The sequence below is a fragment of the Rhinatrema bivittatum genome, chromosome 4, assembly GCF_901001135.1.
Source record: "Rhinatrema bivittatum chromosome 4, aRhiBiv1.1, whole genome shotgun sequence".
Taxonomy (NCBI): domain Eukaryota; kingdom Metazoa; phylum Chordata; class Amphibia; order Gymnophiona; family Rhinatrematidae; genus Rhinatrema; species Rhinatrema bivittatum.
The window spans coordinates 142,203,866-142,223,827 of record NC_042618.1 but is presented as its reverse complement, the minus strand read 5'-3'; the positions used below and the strand labels follow the sequence as shown (position 1 = coordinate 142,223,827).

Below are 19,962 nucleotides of genomic sequence, written 5' to 3'. Positions count from 1 at the left end.
GCTCACCACAAGGGAAACACATCTACCTATACAGTAGAGGGCAACTGGAAGAATAGTGCCCTCTGCTTTAAAAGCTTGATGACCAGTACTCATTCAGCGGTACCCAGTCCTGCAGATAGCAGCACACATACACACCCCATTGCCGTGTTTATGGGTAGAATCCCACAACACAGAAAGGATTGAGCACCACCTGTTAGAGTTGGCAGCTGCGCACTGCCAAAAAGCAAAGTGTGTGTGATGGCGCTCTCCTCACTAGGGTCCCATAGTACTCTAAGGTGCGAACAAACACATCAATGCGATGATGGTGGTTCTGCTGTCTCTGCTGTGCATGGCACCCGACAGAGGGAATGCTGCCTGCCACAGCCAGAGGTGCTTGGAGGAGTAGACAACCCCCATCATACCTGTCTGTGCATGACGTGCTCCATTATTGCACTAACTCCTAATGGAGTCAGCATGTACAGTGTGAAAATGGCATCCCCCAATGCCACTGGGGCTTGGACTATGGTGGTCTATGATGATGGACAGCGTTCTACGGCATCACCTCCATGATAACACTCCAAGCGTCGTGAATGCCTCACCGCCCTGTTGTATAACAGCATCAGGGAAGCCCATGGAGTCCTGCTGTAATGTCCCGCAGAATTCGACCGCATCCATCGGTGCCCATAGTAGCAACAGCATCTGTGGAACCAATAACGCTCTTGGCATTCACCAGCAATGGATTGCATCTATGGCACTCAATAATGCTTGATCAGGACTTCGATGGTGCTTGACCATGCCACAGATACTTAACATATTAGAAGGGTATACAGTTCCATGGATGGCACCCCAGGCACCTGGGGACATCAACAGTCCGGTGGCACTCATGGTGCCCATAGGTGCCGATGACTTGCTAATATCGAAGGCCAAAAAATTTCGAGCATCCGCAGCACCAATGGAGACCCCAGTGACTGAAGGCCCGGTGGCACCGATGATGCCCACAGTGCTTGATGGTGGAGACTCTGAGTCACCAATGTGGCACTGATATGCTGCATCAGTGCCCAAAGGAATAAATGACAGCTGACAACATCAATAGTTTCCCTTGGCTCACCTATGCATCGAAGAGCGACAATGTTGTGAGATCAATGAAGTCCATCATCAGTGCCCATGGCTGAATACAGCCTCAATAGCAACCCCAGCACTCATCACCACTGATGGTGCTCGAAGTTTGGAAGCGTCTCACAATGCCTTCAGCACTGGATGGCAGCTCAGGGCAAAACAGAGCATTGGCATCCATGGCGCCCAATGGATGTACACTATTGATGGCACACCACGATCCCCGTCAATGCCCTGTCTTGACACCACAAAGGGGCTTGTATGTCGATACCTAAAGCTCAATAGCCTCGAGGACACCAGCTCATGATGCACCCTGGATGCCTCTGTGCTCAAGGATGTCTTGGATCTATGGCGACCCCAGTGCTTAACAAAGCCAAGGCTGTCCAAGGCCTGAAGCTCCTGTCACTTGATGGCTTCTGAGGCGCTCGAGGGCTCTCAGGACCTCATACCTGCTGGTTGACGGCCTCAAGGGTGACCAGGATGCTTGATGGCATGGCAATAATGCTCAACATAGTCAAGAGTGGTCATGAATGCCATTGCTGGCAACATGCCAGATGGCTTCCATGGCACTCGATAGCATCAAGGGCCACCACGTACCTCAATGGAATCGAAGACAGCATCAATGATAACCACAGCACTCAATGGCAGCCCCAGAATTTTGACAGAGAATGAGCTCTCCTCCCCATAGGAATGGTGGGGTTCTCGATTTATTCAATACCTGAGCCTCCATCAATGCCAATCGATCAGTGAACACCACGGAATTCCTGCTGGGGTAGATTTCAGGCGAGTCCCCAGGCTCAGTGGCCCATGTGGATCACACACGGACTGTATTCTATCAATCCTGCATTCTATCAATCCTGCTAGCACTAGACAATGGCATAAAAGCAGACAGAGCAAGGAGAAGACACAAACTAAACTGCAAGAGCAGTATTTATTTAGACGGAATAGAAATGGACTCTGCCAGGTTGCACAGCAACTAAGGCCCATAATGCAGCTGGCAGAGAGTTGAAAGGAAAAAGTAAACGAAAACTACCATAATATAAACAAAATAAATAGCTGCAGCTCCAGAAAAACATTCACAACAAAAAAAACTGTGAGGAGAAAGCAAAACCAAAACCTGTGACTACACAGCTCCCATAACCACACAGCTCCATTGGGGGAGGTGGGGGGGGAAGGAGACTGAGGGACTCTGCCTAAGGGGCAGGGTGATAACTATAGCTGCACATACTCAGTAAAGCATGTTTGAAAGCTCTAGAATCTTTGAGATCAAAGTTCCAGGCCGGGCTCCATTCAATGATGTCACCTATGTGTGAGGACTGCCATCCTGCTTGTCCTTGGAGAAAGTAAACCCACTCTCTAGGTGTGCAGTGGACTGGTCTACTTACTGTTCTGCTGCCCTGCAAACAAATCTTCAAAATTAATGGCTCAGACTTTCACACATCTAAGTGACATGATTGGTCTAAGGCTTATAGCTGCTTGATACAAGTAGTTCTATCAGTCTGAGGCTAGCTCCCTAGCAAGGATTTAACAAAATCTAACAGCCCTGCCACTACATAGGCTGACAGACATACTACGATAGAATGAGAATGAAGTATTGTACAGTATATTTTAGCAAATGCTTACAGGCACATTGACTATTCGGAACATCTCAGCTCCCCGGCGAGCATCCAGTAACGCAATGTCCTGTGGAGTGGAGACGATCACAGCCCCTGGATAAAGGAGATTTGTTAGATTACTGTTCCAAATCATACAACAAGGTCTACTATACATCCCACAAGACATGTTCTTGTAAAAAAAAAACAAACAAAAAAAAAAAACAAAAAACCCACCCTTCCTCAGTTGACATTAAAAAGAATAATTTCTCTCTCAAGTGCTCATTAGGAAAACTTACTGTTAAAGATAAAAGATGCCAGTAAGTAACATGCAATATTTTTATTTTTGCTAGCCCTTCTGAAACTCATGTGTCTAAAAGATAAATGACTTTTGCAGTAAGAAGCCCGTTTTAGAAATTCTGCATTAAAATACATATCACTTGGTTTCTTCTTCTTATATTTAAGGGAGCCCCTATTCTTGAACACATGCACACAAGGCCACAAGTGCCCTAGGCCAGTCTATGAGGCAGGAACGAAGGCATATTTAGCAGTGCAAAGCACAAATCACTGGGTCATGAGACCTGACTGCCAGGGAATACTCCTAAATAACTATCAAAATGGGAACAGAATGTGCACACACTTCAAAGTAAACCAAGTAGTTTAGCGCAAGCACCATCCAAATGCTTTTCCTCATGTAAACCACCATGCAGTGATTTTCTGCCAGGTCACCAAGCTGGATCCTTTTTAGAACTTGCTTCCTCTTCCCTATTGCAGATGGAGTGGAAGATAATGGTTACTGCTGACATTGACCTTGTCCCTTTTTTTTTTTTTTTTTAAGTTACCATTAAGTCTCTATTACCATTAAGTCTCTATTCATGCCTCCTGGGAGCTACTATATGACATATATTGCTACTCCAGCATCACAAAAAAAAGTACCCCTTGCGAGAGATATTCACAAATTAGTTTACAGGATTTGCCCTCTATGCACTTTTCAAATGTCTTAAAAATCTGACTAGAGGATTTGTGTAGATATGAAAATACTGCAAATCACAGAATTACACAAAAGTCTGAAAGCACTGAGCTGTAACTTTACCTGAAATTGGGATATTCTGTAAGATTGACAATTGTACATCTCCTGTTCCGGGTGGCATGTCAATCACTAGATAGTCCAATTTCCCCCAGTCTACCTGGAAAAGAAATGCAACAAGGTGCAGAGATATGTCCATTCGACAGGTAGGTGTCTATATTGACTAGGGGATATCTGTGAGAGGCATAACTTATTCAAATTCTGTAGAGATATGCTTACAGTGGAAATCATTTATTTGCTTAACAGAGAACTACAGTTCTAAAAGCATTACGTAACTGTTCCACTGAAACAAAAGGAGAAACTCCCAATAGCGCAAGGGAAGTAATATAGTTAAGTTTCTTTTTCTGGCCCCGTAATCACTAGCTTATTGCATATTTCTCCCCCTCTGACCAAACATTCTGTGCTTATATGCGGGAGAACAATGTTTGGAAGCTATCTGTCTGTGAATATGAATCTGATTTTTCCATTGTGAACATTCCAGAGCCTTGGCTGGGAGCACCATAGAAGGCACTGTTCTCGTAAAAGACACAGGTTTAGCACACCTGGGGCCTGATTCAACAAGGCATTTTCCCATAGACATAGAATGGGAGAAATGCCTTAGTGAATCAGGATCTTGGCAGGAGCTTTTTACAGCTTCATCCAACTGCTTTCCTATTGCCTCTCAGATTCAGAATTGTGCTCCTGGGGAAATTCTATGCAATTGCACAATGCAGAATGTTTGCCTAGCATTCTGTCTTTGCCCTGAAGATTTCAGCATGGAGAACAGGAAGCGGCAGTTGACCTGCATGGCTGGAAGGAGGAAGCAGCAGTATTGGTTGTGTGTACCCAAGAGAGGAGCCTGTGGTAGTGTTGGACTCTATTACTGGAAGGAGGAAACAGCAATGTTGGCCCACGATGGACAATGCAGTGGCAGTTTTTAGCAGCAGCCCGAGTCCACAATGGAGGAGGCTTGCAGCAGCTGTCAGATAGGATGGAGACAGCTAGAAAGTCAGCTGAGAGTCTTGCTAGAGGATGGTGAGAGAGAGAGAGATGGGCTTGGGATGGGGAGGAGGGAGCAAGAGAGGAAAAGAGAACTAGGAAGAGTTGAGCCTAGATGGGAAAGCATACAAGCAAGCCAGAGGATCGAGACTGAGGAGAGAGAAAGCTGGGGGTGGAGGTGGTTGGGGTTTGTCAGGCCTGGGGCCTTATATTTCTCTGATCTAGTAGTTAAGATGTCTGCAGGGAAACCTTGAATGTGGTAAGAATCACGCTTCTGCCACTGATTTTCTGCGTGATTGTATTTTCTCTCATAGCGCCAGGCTTTATGATGAGAAAATTCCTCTCAAAAAGATGTTTAAAATTCTGCATTGCTGGTTAACAACTTTTACCTATATTACATTTTTAATTAGTACTCAAAGACAGTAAAGATATTGTGTTATTTGGACAGAGTATACAGAATTGTAAAATATTGTGCACATAATTCTCAGTAGTAAGGCAGATAGAAGAAAGCTATGATAAATGGGAAATTATCAGACTTTATGATTAAAAAAAACCTACAAATATTAATTCAGATCTTAATGCCATGCAGTGATCATGACCAGGAAAAGAAGGGATGCTAGAAAAAAAACAAAACCTAAATGGCAATGGACTGCAACATAAATATAGATCTGTTCTAGGCTCACTGTGCAGCATACATACTGCTGACAATAACTGCAAAAGGCATGAATGCTGTAAATATGCATTGATCTTGTATTTCTGTGATCTAGTAGTTAGAGTTCTGCAGTAAGAATCAGAGGGCAATCTTCAGATGTGAGTCTGACTTGCCCTTTTACCACTGATTTTCTGTACGATGGTCTTTTTCACCCTGCCAGTTTACCCCAATATATCTTGGAAATAAGAGTAACAACATTCCTCATTCCCTGTTCTCTTTGGAAGCTTTCATGTGGTTCAGTGTCAAATATATGTTGCCAAGTCATGCACCTCAGAGATAACTGCATCCTAAATACTTCTGAAATTTAACCTTGAAAAGCAAATTGGAACTGGATAAAAAGATTGCAGAGTATTATTGTTTTATAATTTATTTATTTATTGGGGGGTTTTTTGTATACCGACATTCATGTGCACATATCACATCGGTTCACACTAATGGACAAATGCCAATTAAAACATTTGCAATTCAAAATTTAAAAGGAAATTATAAATACATAATATCAAAGTATTATAAAATTAGCTAAAATTAATAATTTTAATTTAAGTTTTAATATTTAAGACAGAAAAACTAAAATAAATCAGAATAAGTTATTGGAAGGCTTGATAAAACAGCCATGTTTTTACTCCTTTCTTAAAAACTTTAATGTTAGATTCCATCCTAAGGTCTTGTAGCAGGAAGTTCCACAATCAGGGCCCGGCTATCGATAGTGCTCTTTCACGTACTGTATTTAGATGCGCAGCTTTTTCTGATGGAATTGGAAGCAGCCCAGTATTGGTTGTTCTTGAGGGGATATGGAAATGAAATGCTGCTATAAACCATTCAACTGTCGTTATAAAGTGATTTATGAATTAAAGAAAGAGCCTTGCGTTGAATTTTGTAACCAATGGGTAACCAGTGAAGATCTTTCAAGATGGGCGTAATATGTTCAGCTTTTTCTGTGTTAGTTAAGAGTCTAGCGGCAGAGTTTTGGAGTTGTTGAAGAGGTCTTGTAGAATAAGCAGGTAGGCCTAAAAGAAGTGTGTTATAATAGTCCAACTTGGAAAAGACAAGGGCTTGTAAAACAGTTCTAAAATCGTTCAGGTGTAAGAGGTTTTAGCCTCTTTAAGACATTTAATTTAAAATATCCATCTTTGATTATACTATTTACCCATTTTTTGAGATTCACTTCACAGTCCAGGATGATTATGAGAACTGAAGAGGGGGGAAGCTTGATTTAGATTTGTTAAATATGCAAATTAGATTATATTACATTAAGGTTTAATAGAAGGTTATTCATAAAGCACTTTTCACAGTGGTGTGTCTATGAAAATACTGTTATATAAAAGTCATAGGGTCTTTTTCAATAACAGACTAGAAATGCAAACTAACTTTTTACTTAAGGTTTTAATATTCTAAATATCCACCATTGCTATAAGTGACTCCTGTGCTTTATAAATTTGTTGCTAGGGCTGTCCTCAAATAAAATGGTGCCTAAATCCAATCTCAAATGTGTTGGGGGTTTTTTTTTCTTTCAGATGACCAATTAAACTGAGCATAAAGCTGGTATTTTATTTAATCATTATTCTTCGTGGCCTTACCCATATCATTTTGGTAACGTTTTGCCTCAGCATCTACCTGCAGACTACAGACAAACTGAGTCTCGTAATCCTCTGCTAATGGACTATTTACTAAATCATGTCTTCAAAAAAAACTACACAGGCTTATTTGCCTACCTTTATTTTGTAAGCCCGTTCCTTTCCTTCTTTCTGTACTGAATATTTATTCTGGTCCCAGTCTCCTAAATTGCTCACAGTAGCTTGAGCCCTGGTGAACATGTTTATTCTGTTTTGTATTCTGAGATCTGCTCATTTCCCAGCACGTCTGTATACACCTCAGGGCAGAATTTTTTATTTTTTTTTTAATGTGCGTATACCATGTGCTCAAAATATTTCCATTATGTATTCATGAAAACAGAGGTTGTAACCATTCTGGGTGAGAGAACAGCATCTTCTCAAGTCAATGACATTATCATCTTCAGTTAGGGAAACCTATTTTAGATTTTCTCGTAAAATCACATTCTGCCACCTCTAATAATGTTACAATCAGACTCAGACAGATTAGTTGAAGAGGTTTTTGCAAATGAACTAGACTGCTAGCCCAGGAGAAAGTGATCTGGAGACCTGGGTTTGACACCCACCACTGATTTTCTACAGACTGACTGAGGTATATTAATGATTCCAAGAACATTTTTATCTAACCCTAGATATTTAACTCCCAAGTGCAAGCTTTCTTTTGTAAAACATGAAATGCACTGGAATGGAATTAAAGAAAAAAAAAAAAAACAAACAGAGGACAGAAGAGAAATATGTCAAGGTGCATGATAACATTATCTCTCCTTAAGATCTTGTCTTCTAAAAAAATTAAATAGCCAAATGACCTGTTAATGTCAAGGTGCATGATAACATTATCTCTCCTTAAGATCTTGTCTTCTAAAAAAATTAAATAGCCAAATGACCTGTTAAAGCTAAAGAACTGATCAGATAAGTGTACACAGGGAATGATTATTTACTTATATCTTACATTTATAAACTTGCACATCCAGCAAAGGCTCTGGGTAAGTATATTACACACAAAATACATATCATAAAAAACATTAACATAAAAGAGCCAAAACAAAACCATATAAACAAAATAACTCATAAAAAATGTAAGATACACAAAGCAAAAGCAAAGCACCTAGACCAAATTAGCAGCATAAAGCCCCATCCTAAAAAGGTATGTAAAACAGTAAAGAAAGAGCGTGAACCATAAAGCGGTATCAAGCTCTTAGCCAACTGCACAGCCAAATAACCACGCCTTACAAGATTTGCAGAACATTGAGTAATCAGCCATAGAGCCCAAATCATTAGGAAGTAGGTTCTAAGTAAGGGACCAGTACTGATAGCAGCTTTTTTTCTTTAGTTTCATTCTGACTGATTTCTTTAACCGCAAGACTTTGTAGCTGTATTTCCTGTGAAGAGCACAATAATCTTTTAGGGATGTAACAAAACATGGTGATGTGATCAATATAGGTGGGCCTTGATTATATACAAACTAGGTCAATCAATGAACATGAGAGGATACCCAAGAATTTTGTGATCGAGCTAATTGAGATGATCCTGTGTAATAACTATTTTTGTTTCCAGCCAAATTTTATTACCAGTGTTTTGATGTTGCAATGGGCTCTCTGGTTGCACTGGATGTGGCTAAACTTTTTAGGGCCAGGTTTGAAGAAAAACATTTATTGATACAAACACTTTTATATGGTGAAGATTTATAGATGATGCAGAAAAGTGGAGTGAACCAGTCACAGATACAAACATGTAGCCAGAAAAAGGTTATGCAACCATACTATAGTGGATGTTTCATGCTTCAAAAACACAATAGAAAATGATTCAAAGGCTGTTTAGTCAAAACTTCAATATAGAAGAAAGCAATTTAGAAACAGTATGCTCCCCTGAAATGGGCCATGTAGAGAGAACGTGGATATATGCATCTTAGATCTATACAAAAAGACAATCTTATAAGAACAGTGGCAACTACAAAAACCACATAAATGATAATCATATGACATATTCAAAGAGATTATTTTACAAGAATTAGGAAAATTTGTATAAAGAACAATGAATTTTCAAAAAAACATGGCAGCTACTAATCATTTAACTGTATAAAAGAGAAAAAGAGCACATACCATTTTACAGAGCTTATCACTTTTATATCATGTATTATGGTTTAAGGACCAAAGAGACTATAAAGGAGGCTTTAAAGGTTAAATCAAAAAAAGGTGCCAGAAAGGACTCTGTCCAATCAAGTTATAGAGCACATGACCAGAACTGAGCTATCAGAGCACAGAGTTGAGCAACCAATCTCACTGCAGCAACAAAAAGGTTCCTCCAACCAAAAGTCATAAACAGAATCCCATGCAGTAAGATGACTGAAGATGAAGATACATATTTATTTATTTATTTTAAAACTTTTCTATACCGTCGTTAAGTTGGTTAACCATCACAACAGTTTACATAGGGGCACAACAATAAACATATGGGTGGTATAGATTACAACTTGTTAAGTGCCATCATTGTACGGTAACAATTCATAATTATAAATGAAGTGTGTATGTTAAGCTTGATTGTTGGGAACATTTAGGCGGTTTGGTTTTACCATTACGATGCATTGTTAGTTTAAAATAACAGCTTCTGACTTTGGTGTGCCTTTATACCTCATCTCTTTTTCTCGTTCTCTTTGTCTTTATCTTTATAGAACGCTTGTTTGAATAGCCAGGTTTTCAGATTTGTTTTGAAAATTTTCAGGTTACTCTGCAGTCTTGTTTCTAGTGGCATGGTGTTCCAAAGTACGGGACCAGCCAGTGACAATGCTCTCTCTCGTACTTGCGTGAGACGTGCTGATTTGACAGAGGGGATGATTAGAAGAGTCTTATTGGCAGATCTCAGGTTTCTCTGTGGAACATGGACGCGTAGTGCTGTGTTAAGCCAGTCGGCTTTTTCATCGTGGATTAGTTTATGGATTATACAGAGTGCCTTATATTGTATTCTTTGTTCTATTGGAAGTCAATGAAGTTCAGCAAGTGTTCCTGTAATGTGGTCATTTCTTTTTTTGCCTGTCAAAACTCTGGAAGCAGAATTTTGCAGTATTTGCAGTGGCCGAATTGTAGATTGAGGTAGTCCTAATATCAGGGAGTTACAGTAATCTGTGGAGTAGATTTTCAAAGGGGTATGCGCGTACCCCCCGAAAACCTATCCCTACCCCCCCCCCTGCATGCGCCGAGCCTATTTTGCATAGGCTTGGCAGCGCACGCAAGCCCCGGGATGCGCGCAAGTCCCGGGGCTTGCATGGAGGGGCGTGTCGGGGGCGTGCCGTGAGTGACATGGCGTTTTGGGGGCGGGCCACGAGTGACACGGCGCCAGCCCGGGGGCGTGGTCGAGGCCGCCAGACCAGCCCCCAGGTAGGGTGATGGCGTGCTAGCAGCCCGCAGGCATAAATCTGCCAAAGGTAGGGGGGGGTGGGTTAGGTAGGGGAAGGGAAGAGGCAGCGCGTTGGGCTTGGCGCGTGCAGGTTGCACAAATGTGCACCCCCTTGCGCGCGCCAACCCCGGATTTTATAAGATACGCGTGTATCTTATATAATCCAGCGTACTTTTGTTCGCGCCTGGTGCACGAACAAAAGTACGCCCGCACGTACATTTATAAAATCTACCCCCCACTGAATAATCAGAAAAATGGCATCCAATCAATCTCGTGATTCAGGTCTTTAGGAACTAGGGACTGCAACTCGAAAATCCATCTTTGATCTCTATGTACTAAAGTCATGGAGAAAATCACCCCCTCTACTCAGGGGAAGTTCCTGCTCAATTATAAAAAAAACTGCAACTCATCGACAGCATAGAATTTGTCTTGACCGTGGGCCACCAAAGGGGCCCACAGTCTATCGGCGAGTAGACAGGCGCGATGTTCAAAAATTCTGGTTTTAAGGGCTTGGTCAGTTTTTCCAACATATAAAAGAAGGCAAGGGCACTGGGATTCATTGGCCAGTTATCAGAATACCAAAGAAAAAGTATGATCTAGATTATATAATAGCTACTGTGATATCTTAGAATATATATGATTATGCAATAGAATAAGTTCTCACCATGCTATAGAACTACAAGGTGAATGCTGACACACAATATGTGATCATTGACCATGAATATGAATACTGATATTGTAAACTGTTGTGATCTTCTTTTGGAACTTCTAAATAAATGACTTCTATCGAAGGGCAATTAGGCAAATGTTTCCAAGGGTAGTGATTGCCAGCATGCAGATGTAAAAAAAGAAAAAATAGATAATGAATGGGGACAGGCTGAGCACTGACCACAAGGAAAATGCCCCATGTGGGGGTTATCAAAAACAAGCTGTGGAGAATACAACTCAGAAGGGATCAGGAAGTCTCACAAATTTCTAACTTAACGAAACACAAACCAGGAGATATTTTGGAAACCAGAATGTGGAGCTAAAATCAGCCAATGCCATTTAATAGTTCTATAGACCTAGTTAATGCGTGCTGAGTATGGAAGCACAAAGGTCATCTGATCAGACAATTCTTTAGATGGAACAAGAAACAATAACTCCCAGTTAATAAAACTCTTAACAGCTCTGTTAATGACTTAGGGAGAATAAGCTCTTTCATTAAAATGAGAAGACATGACAATCTATCCTGGAAGAAAAGATGGATTTTCGAGTTACAGTTCTTAGCTCCTAAAGGCCTGAATCATGAGATCGATTGGATGCCGTTTTGCTGATTATTCAGTCATCTTACTATATGGAAATTGTGTTTGTGTTTTTTGATTGGGCGAACCTTCTGGTTGCTGTAACATGATTGGTTGTTTAACTCTGTACTCTGATAGCTCAATTCTGGTCATGTGCTCCTTTATCTGGTTGGATATAGTCCAATTTAACTTTTAAATCCTCCATATGTGGTCTCTTTGGTCCTTAAACCATAATAAATAGCGTAAAAGTGATAAGCTCTGTAAAATAGTATGTGTTATTTTTCTCTTCTATACTGCTTTATGATTAGTAGCTGCTATATTTTTTTCGAAATTTTTCATGTTCTTTATACATTTTTTCTAATTCTTGTAAAATTGCCTCTTTGAACATGTCATATCATTATCATTTATGTGCTTTCTGAAGTTGTTGCTGTTCTCTTACACAATTGTCTTTTCATATAGATCTAGGATGTAAACCTACATACATGTTTCCTCCCGATACTGCCCTTCCGGCGAAACACAGCCCATGTCGGGGGACTGTATGGTTTCTGCTGTATTGAAGCTCTTTGAATAAGCAGCCTTTGGATCATTTTCTACTGCATTTTTTGAAACATGGAACAGCCACCATAGAAAGATTTACAGATGACATTTTTATGTAATCAGATGACAATTTTATGTAATCATCATCAGAACAGAGTTTATTACAGTTTGAGTGGTTGAATATATTAGAACCATCTTTAGAATTTATTATGCAATATCACCACATTTTATGGGGATATTTGGATCCAAAAGCATTGAGGTGGCATTGGGATCTCAATATATCGAAAACCAATGGAGCATAATAATTTGTTAAGATTTGGGAATTGCCATCCATTATCTTTAAAAAAAAAAACAAACCAAAAAAACCAGATTACAAGTCAGCTAGTTTTTCCATTTCTGCAGATTGTGTTCTGTTTTATCTAATTTTTACAGACAAGAGCAAGATCTGACTCAGCAATTCTTAGAATGAGGCTATCCGAGAACTGTTTTAAGGCAAGTTTTTTTTGAGAGCACATTTTTCAGATAGACGTTTGTTACATTATTCACCTAAACAAGCAAAATCTGAGCTGGTATGTATGCTCCCATATTCTCATCAAGCCAGAGAGATTTTGAAATATATGAAGTGTCAGTTGTAGCATATACAAGAGGATGAAATATTACAGACTTCATTGCTCATTTGGATATTTTGGAGACATGGAGATATTTCTCAATTGGGCCATTATACTTGTGGACACTGTGATTTTTGCAGTTCGACTATTATGGGACTGTATTTGGATAATCCAGGAATGAGGTATAAGATAACTCATCATTTGTATAATGATTGTATATCTTTTTTTTTTGCAAAATCATCTTTATTGTGAAGATGTGCAGTTCCAAAAGTACAAAAAGGCATATCAAAATGAGGTCAACAACCGACCAACCAAAACAGATGTTGTGGTTCTGATTGTATATCTTATTATGTCATTTATTTGTTACAATGCCCTTGTTTTAAAGTCTATGTGGGCCAGCTAAAATGTCCAATTAGGACACATCTAATCAAAAATAGAAGTTGTCTTCAAACTGGAAAAATGCAAGCTCCTATTCTTGCTCATTGCCACAATGTAACATACTTTCACTGATCTTAAATGGACTATTATAGAGAAGGATGGTTTATCATTTTGGGAAGGAGATTGGGACTCTCATTTGAATATGAGGGAACAATTATGGATATTTACCCTTAAGGCTTTTCAGACGAAAGGATAAAATGAAGTGGTCAAGTTTAATTGAAAAGTTGTGATGACATCATTTGTTCTCTGTACTCTGGCTAATTTTAATTTCAAACTCCCTTTGCTTGTGCAGATGCAGCCCTGATATTGAAGCCGGGAAGGATCGCCATCGAAGTTGGCATATTTCTCAGAACGTTTCCTCTAAAGCAGAAGATGGGAGTTGAAACATAGTGGCCATGTCAGGTCTTTGTTAAGTGAAGTTCTTACAAAATTAATCATTTGGAATTTTGTATGGCACTATTTAAAATTTTACTGCATTAGCAACAGACATAAAAAAATGTTTTGCGTATGAGGGTGCAGAGGACCTAGATCTATGATTATATATAGGGATGCATGAACCTACTGGAAAAGTATAGATGAAACAAATATTGGTCAGCATGGAAAATTAAGGAGTCTATTCACTCTCACAATTTTTGGGCATTACAGTGTGAATAAATAATGCAAGTTTCCAAGATACCTAGGTGGCATTAAGAAAATATAAATAAGACAAAAAGATTAAGCATGAAGAAGAAAAATGGAAATAGCTTGTATCGTGATTCTGTCCATGATCAAAACTCCACCATTGATGGAGTGGAATGACATGATCAGGAATATAGCCAGAACTAGGTGCCGTCACCACCACAAAAAGCTTAAAGGGGCTCATTTTATTTGGATTAATGCTGTTACTTATGAAAAGCACACATTGCCATGTGATAATGCTTGCAGTACAAAGACAAAAAATGAACATATTCAGCGGGTTCCTCTCTGCATCAAAACTGGATCTTCCAGTATAACTAAAAACAGGAAGAGAGTCTTGCTGGCTAATATAATCAGAAACTTGCTAAGATAGCAAGTATACAGCTGGACTGCATCACACAACAAAAACAGATATCTGCAAACTGTAAACAGTCAAATCACTGTCCAGCCAAGGCATTGAAGGAGGCCAGAAATGGATTCACCTCTGTTTAGGTAGAAAACAATTGCACATTTCCATTATGATGGGCCCATAGTTTAGCAGGATAAAGCAAAGCAAACTTCATCCCCTTCCGTAAAGCTCTGAACAGACCAGTGCCATTTCTTTCTTCAGGGCAGCCACGTGTGCAGAGTAATCATGAAAAATAAGAAGTTTACCATGATACTCTAGAAATTCAGATTTCCAGTAGGCTTAGAGTATTTACACCTTATATGGCCAGTTTAAAATATGGGCAATCACAGGCCTCTGTCTGCCTCCCTTCTCCCTCTGCATGCGCATGCCCGCAACACAGCCTATCCTCCGGGCACAGCCAGGCCTAACTCACCTGGGAGCCATCTTACAAAGATATCAGGTAAGTCCGTCCTTCACTGATTCAGGAAAACAAAGAATTCATAGGTTATTCCTGCACCTATGATTTCCCTGATTATCCAGCCATCAAGGAGTTATGTGCCTACAGTTTGGCTACTTGTAGCTCCATTTGACTCACTCTGTCTTCCTAAGAAGATATGCGTTGGTTTGCTGCTTCGAGCCTCTTAGTTTGGTTTTCCAAGGCTCTCCTTGATTCCTTCCATCGCCGTTTGCATCTTAATGAAACAATCATATAATACACAGAACATGCTACTAGAGTTTTGCTGGACAATGTTATCCATCACGACCACCATAAATTTATACTTTCCCTCTGTAGATGCCATATTTAACACATTGGTCTTCAATCTGTCTTGGGTATTTCACAGTATTTTAATGCTCATATACGTACTTAACAAGACAGGAGCATACTAAAGCATATGCCAGCATTTTATTTAAATATTCACTCTATTTTAGTTATCAGTGCTTTGTGGCAATATCCAAAAAAGGGCTGCTCTGTGGGGAGCACTACAAGAGCCTTCTTCCCCTGTGTCCGATCAGCAGCTTGGTATAACTGGAAGTCCAACATTTAGAGAATTAACAAGAAATAAACCAAATCTGGGATTTTAGAACAGGGATATGCAATGTGTCAAGTTATTTTATGGAAATTTGTATATGACTCATGTATACAAATTGTATTCTGCATAAATTTGCATTTTCACGTTACTTAATAAATAAAAGCTGCAGCCAATTTTCTTCCAAATACTTGCTGTTCTGATATTCATTGAGACAACTTTATGCCCAAGTTAGACTAAACTGAGTGCCTATGGTAAGATTCTTACAAAAATGTTCTCTACTAATAGCTAACACCTTATGCTCTCTGCAGATAGGTATGCTAATGAGCAGAAGATAAGCTTTCAAAACACTTTTCAGATAATGCAATCTTGGTGAACCTAAAAAACTGAACTTTAACTATGGTGAGTCAGGCAAAATGTCAATTATTGCTCCATGTAGAAAGAAAGCTGCTTGTTTAACTCTTGCTGATCCCTTGGCTTGCCCAACAATATTTACTGACTCACAGTACATAAGACATGGAAGACCTGTAGAGATACAAAGAGAAGACCTAAGAAGACTTGTAGAGATGCACACCATCTGTCTGTGGCCACTCAGGGTCACTTGGAGGTAATCTAGCTGTAATGGGATTATTTAGCCTGAGTGTGACTACTGAACTCACAGTCACTCACAGACAGAATATATAGAAGCATGACCCTGCAATCATATTGCAGATGATACTAAGATCTGCAACAGAGTGGACTCACCGGAAGGACGAGATTTAAGGAAGCTTGAAGAGTTGTCGAAGATATGGCAACTGGAATTTAATGCCAAAAAGTGTAGAGACATGCATCTGGGATGCGGTAATCCAAAAGAACTGTATGCAATGGGGGGTGAAGCGCTGCTGTGTATGAAACAGGAGAGAGACTTTGGGGTGATAGTGTCTAGCGATCTAAAGATGGCAAAGCAATGTGACAAGGCAATAGCTAAAGCTAGAAGAATGCTGGGCTGCATAGAGAGAGGAATATCTAGTAAGAAAAAGGAAGTGATAATCCCCTTGTACAGGTCCTTGGTGAGGCCTCACCTGGAGTACTGCGTTCAGTTCTGGAGACAGTATCTCAAAACGGACCAAGAAAGGATGGAGGCGTGATCAAAATGGTGGGAGGTCTCCAAACGACTTATGAGAAGATGTTGAAGGACCTAAATATGTAAACCCTGGAGGAGATATGATATAGACCTTCAGATACTTGAAAGGCTTTAATGACGCACGATCAACAACAAAGCTTTTCCACTGGAAAGAAACCAATAGAACTAGGGGTCACGAAATGAAACTCCAGGGAGGACAACTCACAATGTCAGAAAATATTTCTTCAAGGAGAGGGTGGATGATGCCTGGAATGCCCTTCCAGAGGAGGTGGTGAAGACAAAAACAGTGAAAGATTTCAAAAGGGCATGGGGAAACTTGCTGGTGTGGCGGACACTACCGTTAACAAATATGGTTTCATACTGTTGATTCAACTCCATCAATGCTCACTGCTTTAGTGGCGGGGAAAAAGAAGAAAAGAGGAATTGGAGTCAGACAACAACCACAAGGACATTGAACTATACATTCTGGGAAAACAAATAAGCATGGGTGTAACTTGCTTGATGAGGTGGTTACTACCCTTAACCAAAAAGCCTGATACTACACTTCTGATGCAATTCCAACATTGCTCTCTGCTTCTACAGCAGGGGGTAAAAGGAAATTGGACTCAAACAGTAAACAACAAGAGCCCTGACCTTGGTGGTCTGAGTAACTGATAAGTATGGGAGCTTGCTGGGCAGATTGGATAGGCCATTAGGTCCTTTTCTGCCATCACTTCTATGTTTTTATGTTTATTTATTTAAAAGATTTCTTACCCGACCTTCCATAGTTCAGGACAGGTTACAACAACAACATCCATAATTAGCTAAAACAAAAATAAAACAAGATAAATTGACATTACATATCCCTCCATAATTGTATTACATCAAATCATATTAGAAGAAAATCTCATGTTGCTGTGCTGAATGCCTTTTGAAATAAAAAGGTATTGAGGGTTTTCTTAAAGAGTAATTTGCCTGAAACAGATTGAATTTTTGAAGGTCAGATGTTCCAAAATGCTAATATTTAGATAGGTAATAAAAACGTCACTGACCCTGACTCTGCAGTCATAAGATCCCTTTGCAACTATTTATAGCAGGGGCAGTTCTATAATGAGGCAGGGTGAGGCGGCTGCTTCAGGTGGCAAGAAACCTTCCTGCCACAGCCGCCTCACCCTGACTTTATTATGCCTACTCTCAAAATTTGAAAATGGGAGAGAGAATTGCCCTATTAGGAGATTGGGCTTCCCCTGGTGGGCCGGTCGCTTCCAGCCGAAGAGAAGAAAAGGGGCTGCTGGTGCTGTGGCCCAAAGAGAAACCTGCGGAGCCATGGCACAGCCATCCTGCTGCAGCTAGAAGGTGGTCATGTGGGGCCGCAAACCGCTGTCAGAACCCAAGCCGGCAGCGGCTGAAGAAAGTGAAGAGAAGTCCAAGTGTCACCGCTGGAACCTGGGAGAGCGATGGCCAAAAGGGAAAAAAAAAAAAAAAAAGAGGCTGCGGGCCACCACCAGAGCCCAGGTCGGTGGTGGCAGAAGAATGGGAAGAGGCACAATTTGTGTGTGTGTGGCATAGCCTGCTCGTGTGTGTGTGTGTCTATATATAAGGCAGCCTGCTTGTGTGTGTTTGTTATGTATGAGAGGGTGTGTATATATCTATATATCTATATATGAGGGAGCATGCCTGCCAGTGTATATATACATACACACACACACAGGTACTTACACCTGCCACAGCCGCCTCACCCTGACTTTATTATGCTTACTCTCAGAATTTGAAGGAAAAAAAAAATCTACGAATTTTACACACACAATTTGAAAGAGGTTAGAGTTTGTGCACCCTCCTCCAATCTACGACCATGCTGGTCTGCAGAAGGCTTCAATGTTTTACTTAAGAACATAAGAAATGCCATACTGGGTTAGACCAAATGTCCATCAAGCCCAGCATCCTGTCGTAGATTGGAGGAGGGTGCACAAACTCTCTCTCTCTCTCTCTCTCTATATATCTATGTTAGAGTTTGTACGCCCTCCTCCAATCTATGACAATCTTAGGAGGACTGGAAATCTAAAGTTCCCAGGTATGGAGAATGGGAGATTTTTTTGTTTTTATCCTTGTTAGTTTTAATTATTGGATGTGATGTATCTGCTGTTCTGAAATATTTTAGTGTTTAGTAATATTTTAAACATTTTTATACATTTTTTTAATTGGCTGAATTTATCAGCAGATTTGATATTCTTTTTATTGGTATGTTTAATGTTTTATATTTTTTATTTTGTTGGCATTGCTTACAGAGTTTGGCTTCTTGTGATTTCCAGCTCAATTTTTGTCTGCACGCTTCAATTTATATTTTATGATCTCTTTTATTCTGTATTTCGTGAGAGTTTATCTGTGTTCTACTTGTGTGACTGAGGCTTTAGGTATTCTGCTGGTATGTAGTTTTTGTATAAGGATTTACAACAACCTGGCTATAATCAGTTTTTCTAATAGGAGGTGATTTGATGTTTAGGGCCTGATGTAATATTTGCAGTATGGCTTTTTCACAGGTTGAGTGCTGGCAATTATGATATGGAAGACATAATATATTGGAATTGTAGTTCAGTTTATTCCTGGCTTTCTGTGGGCCAAGTCCATACTCAGTGCACTTTACCATAGGCCTAACACCATATGGGATCCAGTAAAGGTAGTTTAAGTCTATTAAACTATTAATTATTGAAAATGTGGTTGTTTTGCAGTGTATGCCTATATTATATATATGTTGTAAGTGATTTTTTACTTCAGAAGAGTATTTTCCATATGCAATCTGCCTTTTTATGTTGAGGAAGTTAATACATTTTACAATGGAAAAGAATGTATACATTTTAAATTATATGGTGGGGGGGGGGGGGGGGGGGGGGGGGAGGTAAGGGGGAATGAAAGGCTGTAAGGTTTGTCCAGGGCATCTAATGCCTTGTATTTGCCCTAAGAGAGAGAGTGTGTGTCTCGTACACACAGACTCCCACCATTCACCAACCTCTCGCAACACCAGGAGGCAGATCCTGGAGAAGGGTGGGAGGCAGGCAATAGGGAATAGAGTAGACCTATTTCTAGACCCAGGAGGTGGGGAGGCCACCCCATTAAACATTTCTTTGGCGCCCCCCTAGTGCAGACGGCGAAGACTGAGAACAAAAAAAATAACAGGCCCAAAAACTGAGTGGTTAGAGCAGTGGGCTGCAAACAAGGGAAGCCAGGGTTCAAATCCTATTGCCATTCCTTGTGACCTTGGGCAAGTCACTTCACCCTCCATTGCCTTCCCCCTGCCCTGGCCCTTGGTGATTTCATCCTTCGCCTCAGGCAGCAGATTGGCTTGAGCCGCCCCTGATTTACAGAAATAATAAAAAGGTCACTGACCTTGTGAAACCTGAAATTTGTGATTAGGCTGAGGGAGAGGGGATACCTCTCCCATCAGAGG

General features: G+C 40.3%; 1 protein-coding gene across 9 annotated transcripts in view; it reads right to left on the bottom strand.

The window, feature by feature from the left end:
* NUBPL (nucleotide binding protein like) overlaps positions 1 to 19,962 on the bottom strand; it is a 132,110-nt gene that overhangs the window by 30,560 nt on the left and 81,588 nt on the right. For all 9 annotated transcript variants that reach the window (XM_029598909.1, XM_029598913.1, XM_029598912.1 and 6 more), the window contains 2 exons: positions 3,778 to 3,871; positions 2,716 to 2,801 (listed from right to left, as the gene is read on the bottom strand). In XM_029598909.1, the coding sequence (XP_029454769.1) occupies positions 2,716 to 2,801; positions 3,778 to 3,871 (180 nt within the window). The remainder of the gene's footprint in view (positions 1 to 2,715; positions 2,802 to 3,777; positions 3,872 to 19,962) is intronic.